The sequence below is a fragment of the Balaenoptera physalus genome (assembly GCF_965194825.1).
Source record: "Balaenoptera physalus genome assembly, chromosome: 19".
Taxonomy (NCBI): domain Eukaryota; kingdom Metazoa; phylum Chordata; class Mammalia; order Artiodactyla; family Balaenopteridae; genus Balaenoptera; species Balaenoptera physalus.
In genome coordinates this window covers 13,823,459-13,830,068 of record NC_138900.1, presented here as the reverse complement: position 1 = coordinate 13,830,068, position 6,610 = coordinate 13,823,459, and the positions used below count along the sequence as shown (strand labels likewise).

Sequence of the window (6,610 nt, the reverse complement as noted above, 5' to 3'; positions counted from 1 at the left end):
CGGCCCCAGCCAGTGTCTGAAGGCAACTACATGAGAGAATGGAGCCAGAAGCACCCAGCAGAGCCCTACTTATAGAAACCACGAGAGGTGAGAAAATGAGTTCTGATGCTATTAAGCCACTATATTTGAGGGCAATTTTTTATGCAGCGATAGATTATCATAAGCCTCACTGTCCTTTCCCACACCCCAGAGACTCACCCGAGGAGAGACGCTGTTTCTCCACTTCCAGATGGGAAAAGGCAAAGGAGAGAAATGATCCAGGATGGCCTGGTTGGCATCTAGAAGTCGGACAGTTAGCTGATATATACAGTCAGTTCTTTGTTGGTCCTTCCGCCTGTGGGAGAAGGGAGACTTTGAAGCCTGGACTTGCCGTCCCATCTCTTTGGGGGTCTGCCTGCTTCCCCTGAATGGCCTTCCCACGTATGCAAGTACAAAATAGTTTTGTGATCCCCAGGACTGACAACATTAGTGTCACTTAGGAGTTTGGCCCCTCTGCATACCCAATGAATCTGTCTGCACTAAACTCTCTCCCCAGCTGGTCTGCATGCACATTCATTTCAGAAGTAATGACCTAAAGCCGTGCTCTTCAGGGTACCTCCTCCCATATTATTTCTCATTCTATATTTCACTGGTGGCAAAAGATGTCATTTCCAATGTGTACAACTGTGATGTTTTAAGATACAATTTTCTTATCAGCCATTTACAAGGATCCAGAGGAATCTAGATAAATTGGTGATGGGCTATCCAGCAATATTCAAAGACACAACATCCAATGTCCTTCAACGGTAAATGGATAGATTACGGTATATTCATGTAATGGAATATTATAAAGCCATGTAAGTAAACTAACTGTAGCTACATACAATTATGGATGAATTTACAAATGTGTTGATTGAAAGAAGCCAGATACAAACTGTATACTGTATGACTCAATATGTATTAAGTACCAAAATGGACAAGACTTATCTATGGTGACAGAATTCAGGATGGTGCTACACTTGGGTTGAAAGTGATGGGGAATGGTGCATGAGGGATGCTGAGGGTGGGGTTTGCTGGAAACATTCTGTTCTTGATTTAGCGAATGTATTCACTTCGTAATAATTCACTGAGTTGCACAACCAAGACATGTGCATTTTTGATGTTAGAAATTAAAAATTTAAAAACAAGAGTAATAGGTGGTATAAATACACAAACAAGTAAGTATCTCCTTTTACAGAGATTTCACATCACTCCACTTCTTGGACTTAGATGTCCATTCTACTTCTCCCACAGAATTTTGTCCTAATGTAGTACTAATATATTTTTAAATTCTTCTCACTTACCTTTCATACTGTTTGTGCCAACCCCCCCCCCCCGCCCACACACACACTCAAAGAATATAATTAGAAATTTAAAATTTTTCCTGTGACCATAAAACTCTAAGCATTAACATTTTTTCTTTTGGATTAAATTATTTCCTACTAGCGATTCCCAGACATTGGTGCAGATTGGAATCATCTGGAATCTTGAAATGATACCTTATAGAAAAGCATTTAGACCTGTCCAAAGGTAACGTCTTTGCTGTCCACTACTGGGAGGTAATCTCTGGACCCTTGGACTGTTATGTCTGACGGGAGTATCTTTGTTCACCTGGGGACCTTGGGTCACATTGAATAGCCTGCCAATATGATTTGGTGGGGGCTGGCCACATCCACATAGATAGTCTATAATGGGAGCAAACCACAGCAGGAAGACCAACAATGTGACTTAGGATGCCTCACGCAATATCAGTTGACCTGGAGGCTGAGATGAAACACATAATAAAGCCCCTATAAACTCAGGTGAGCTTCCCTGGTTGGCAATATTCCATGCGTACTGTCACCCATGGAGGCCAGGACAGTCATGTGTCCTGACCCCATGTGGAGAGGGCAATGGAAGTCTGGTATCCCCTGGATGCTGCCCTGTGATCTTCCCCTTGGCTAATTTTAATCTGTATATTTTCCATGTAATAAACTAATTGTATAATAGTTTCCATTCAGTTCTGTCTTTCTAGTCAATTACTGAGCCTGAGGGTGGCTTTGGGAATCCTCCAAACTGGCAGTTGGAAGGTGGTCTTGACACTGTGCCCTTTAACTTCATAGTTGGCTCTAAACTTCTCACAGATGTTGATGCCTGGCTCTCTCAGCCTAGACACTCTATTTAATTGGTATAGAGTGTGACCCAGATATTGGGAGTTATAGATATTTTGGGTGATGTATGACAAAACTGGGGAGTCACTGATTATTACAATCAACTGGTACACCATTGCTCAAAGCCACACAACCATGCTACAATAGTTTGATAAAGGATTAAATTAAAAACAAAAGTTGATTGGAAATACACCTCCTAAAGATATGGATTTGCAGAGGGAGGAAGTTTACGGTGCCTTGATTGAAAGTGAATGTGGTAAGGCCAAAATTTTAAATGGTCACTTTTCCTGTCTCTCAAGTAGTCTTTACATCTGGGGACCACGCAACACAGTGAGGGACTTTCATTTTCTGTAAAACTGAAGAAGGACTGTGAGATAGGAATTGGGAAAGGATAACTATATGATGCTCCCACTATCGATGTGAACTGTAGTGAGTTGTTTTAGAACAAGGAACATAAAACTGTAGAGGACTTGGATTTTACCTTGCTTAAAATCATCTGGGTCCTGTATCCCCTGGAAGGTGCTCATGGACCCCAGTTTCAAGACCATCACTACAGAGCACAAGGGTCAGACAAGTATGAGTCTAATGCCAGGTCCTGCCAAGTCTTAGCTGTGCCACCAGGGAAAAATCACCTCCCCATTCCGAACTTCTCAGTTTGAGGTTCCAAAAATAATTTTCCCACAGGATCAAGGATCATGAAGGGTACTGAAACAGCTCAAACTTCAAAGCACTGGCTTTGTGTTTGACATATAACCCTATCTTATAAAGATAGGGAAACTGAGGCACACTGTGACTTGCCCAAGGCCACAAAGCTGGGAAGCCAGGGTTTGAACCTGAGAGGTTCTGGCTCCAGAATCTGACCTTTAGCCCACCCTCCTACCTTGCCTCCTCCTAAACCAAGGGGCATCTCATTCACAGGCAAGACTTAGTTGGGCCCAAGTCCTCTGTATAGGACCCAAACTGGCATCTTCCAATCCAGGTCCCTTTGGGGGTTAGGGGAGGGGTTCAGGGAATGTACTCTGCTAAGTACTAAAGCTCTGATGGTGGTTGTCTCATTTCCCTACCTGCTTTATCCTAAGGGGCTGTTAGGAGGCCTAAATAAATTCACCCAGGGACTTCCCTGGTGGCGCAGTGGTTAAGAATCCACCTGACAATACAGGGGACATGGGTTCAATTCCTGGTCGGGGAAGATCCCACATGCCACGGAGCAACTAAGCCCGTGTGCCACAACTACTGAGCCTGCGCTCTAGAGCCCGTGAGCCACAACTACTGAAGCCAGTGCGCCTAGACCCCGTGCTCCGCAACAAGAGAAGCCACAGCAATGAGAAGCCAGCAAACCACAACGAAGAGTAACCCCTGCTCTCCACAACTAGAGAAAAACCCACGTGCAGCAACGAAGACCCAACGCAGCCAAAAATAAATAAATAAACAAACAAACAAACAAATAAATAAATAAATAAAAATGGGCTGTTTTTATCATCACACTCACCAGTCAGAGACACAAATCTCAATCTTTCCACTGTCCAGGAGTTCCGGCCAGAAGCCCTCCTTCTCCAGGTCCAACACTTGCTTCTTGTGATACCCCCTAGGAAAGAGGGAGAAAGGTCAATGAGGACCAGGCAAGTACTCAACAACCGCCCTTGGGGAATAGCGACACTCACCTGTAGGCAGACAGGAAGCTGGTCAGCATATAGGCACTAGGTATGACCTCCGAGCTTTCCTCCTCCGCCGCCCAGCCGTCTTCACTGCTCAGCACCGTCCATTTCAGGAAACCTTCTGTTAAATGAAAACGGTTTTCCCCCACGTTCCTTGCCATCCCACCCGCCCAGGGATAAGTCCCCTGGGGTTTCCCGCGGGGACCTGCACCTCCCGCCCCTCCCTTGGAATCCAGTTCCACGCCACCCACGGAGTCCAAGCGCCCCCAGCATCCGGCCCCTCCCACCGGCTCCCTCGAGGAGGACCCCTTTCCTGGGCTCCCCACCTTCGCCCTTGGGGTTCCGGAGGAGGTTGCGTCCTATGGGGCGGAGCTCGCAGAAGCGGCCCAGGACGCAGGGCCTGGGGTCGTCGGCGGGGGGCAGGCAGGTGCGGAGGACGGGCCACAGGGCGGCGTGGTCTCGGGCCAGGATGTTCAACCACAGGGCCTGGCAGTCCACCAGGTCGTGCCAGCGCCGGCACACCCGGCGGCAGCGCCCGAGCAGCACGTGAGGGGGCACGTGGCTCAGCACCATCTCGAGCAGCTCCGTGGGCAGTTCGCTCAGACCCAGCGGCTCCTCGGGTTCAGGCTCCAGCGCGGAAACACCGACTAGCCAGTTCCTGGAAGCCGAGGCACCCATGGTCTCCTCACCAGGCTCGGCTGCCACTGTGGGAGAGCCAGTGTCAAAACGTCAGGGACCTGCAGCCATGACAGCCCGCCCCTGCCAGCTACACCCCAAGACTGTCACCCCCCAAAGCCCGTCAGCCGCCTCCCCATCCTCACCACCCCCAGCCCCATCCTCAAGTCCCCAGACTCCCAGCCCGTCCTTGCCAGCGGACCACTGCAGCCCCCTGCAGCCAACCCCTTCTGTGGCCTCACTGACCCCTTGGAGTCCTACCCTGCATCTCGGCCAGTGCTCCTGGAAGGCTGGGCTTCACCTTGTTTCATGTGCCCCCATCTCTAAGTCTGCCCTTTTTATAGGCCTGCCCCTCCCTAACACCCAGCACCACCCACACCCCTGCCCCTCCCCCGCCCCTCCCCCTGCCCCACCTTACCTGTCTCCCAGTCTCTGCCTGCCCCTCCCTTCTCACTGTCGTGCCCCCTCCTCCCTTCACCTTGCACTAATTTACAAGCCAGCCCTTCCCACCCCCCCCACCCCCCGTATTCTCTAGATACCCCCTCCATCGGACTGTATTTAGACTGGGGGGTTAATATGGAACCGAATGCCACACGGAAGACGTTGTCGGACATTAATCAATACAAATGTTCTAGAAATTATATGAAGTTCCTAAAATTTGAAATATCCTGTTATGTGGTCAGTCATAATCCTAGTTATTATCTTAAAATGTTGTATGTCACAGAAACAGCCAAATTTCCTTGACAATTGCATTGTAATCGGTCTTCAACCATGCTTTTTAAGTCTTTTGTCATTCATAGACAGTTATTGTCTTACTCTGATGCTTTTACAAACATGCTTGTAGATGACTTGCTTTTACACTACAAAACTAAATTAGACTTGGTAGCAAAGGGACTTTCACTTTGTATGATGGTTATTTCAGAAATGACTCTCTTATTTATTTTTATTTATTTATTTTTGGCTGCGTTGGGTCTTCCATTGCTGCGCACAGGCTTTCTCTAGTTGCGGCGAGCGGGGGCTACTCTTCGTTGCGGTGCGTGTGCTTCGCATTGTGGTGGCTTCTCTTGTTGTGGAGCACGGCTCTAGGCGGGTGGGTTTCTGTAGTTGTGGCGTTCCGGCTTAGTTGCTCTGCGGCATGTGGGATCTTCCCGGATCAGGGATGGAACCCGTATCACCCTGCACTGGCAGGCGGATTCTTAACCACTGCGCCACCAGGGAAGTCCCAGGAATGACTTTTATGGACGGCTTCTGAGGAAGTGGTAATAGGGTCTCCTTTAACTGTCTCACCATTAGTTGAGTCTCTTCTAAACTCTCAGCACACTCAGCACAATTCTATAAGCGAACTAACTTCTTATGAAGTATTGTTGCTTTCTGCACCTAATACTACCCTGGTTTTCCTTTTTCTTTTCTTTTTTTTTTTTTTTTGGCTGCACAGTGACAGACTTTTAGTTCCTGACCAGGGATCGAACCTGGGTGCCCGGCAGTGAAAGCACCAAGTCCTAACCAGGGAATTCCCTGGGAATTCCCAATATTACCCTGGTTTGATGTAATAACATTAATCTTGCAACTTTGCTTCCAGCATCACAGCAAGAAAAAAATCATGATTGCATTTTGTTAACAGATTATATTCTCGCTCCCAGGAATGACTTACAAGAAGTCCCTGTTGATAATGCTGATGTAATTAGATTTACAGATGGGTCGTACTTAAGGGATGAGCAGGGACATTACCGAGCTGGATATACAATAACGCCCACAGTGGACATAATTGAAAGCTCTTATTTACCAGAAACAAAGTCAGCACAACATGCCAAATTAATTTCCTTAACTCTAGGATGTCAATTAGTTAAAGACCAGGTAACAAATACTTATACTGACAGTTACTATGCTTTTGTAGTGGTACACAACTTTGGAATGCCATGAAAACAATGAGGCTTTTAACAACTTCAGGGCAACCTATAAAAAAGATAGAAAACAGGATGCCGAGTTACTAATTGCTATATAACTGCCAAAGCAGTTAGCAATTATTAAAACACCAGGGCATTCCAAATCTGACACTATGGAAGCTAAAAGGAATCAGCTTGCTGATGCTGCAGCCAAACAGTTAGCTTTAAA

At 47.1% G+C, this 6,610-nt stretch overlaps 1 protein-coding gene across 1 annotated transcript; it reads right to left on the bottom strand.

Annotated features, from left to right (window-relative positions):
* Positions 1-1,164: 1,164 nt before the first annotated feature.
* Positions 1,165-4,501, bottom strand: LOC309648887 (F-box only protein 27-like; the record flags this gene model as incomplete). Its single annotated transcript, XM_082438112.1, has 3 exons — positions 1,165-3,753; positions 3,830-3,944; positions 4,150-4,501. The coding sequence occupies 3 exons, from the start codon at positions 4,499-4,501 to the stop codon at positions 3,654-3,656; spliced, it is 567 nt and encodes a 188-aa protein (XP_082294238.1). The 3' UTR covers positions 1,165-3,653.
* Between the last annotated feature and the right edge of the window lie 2,109 nt (positions 4,502-6,610).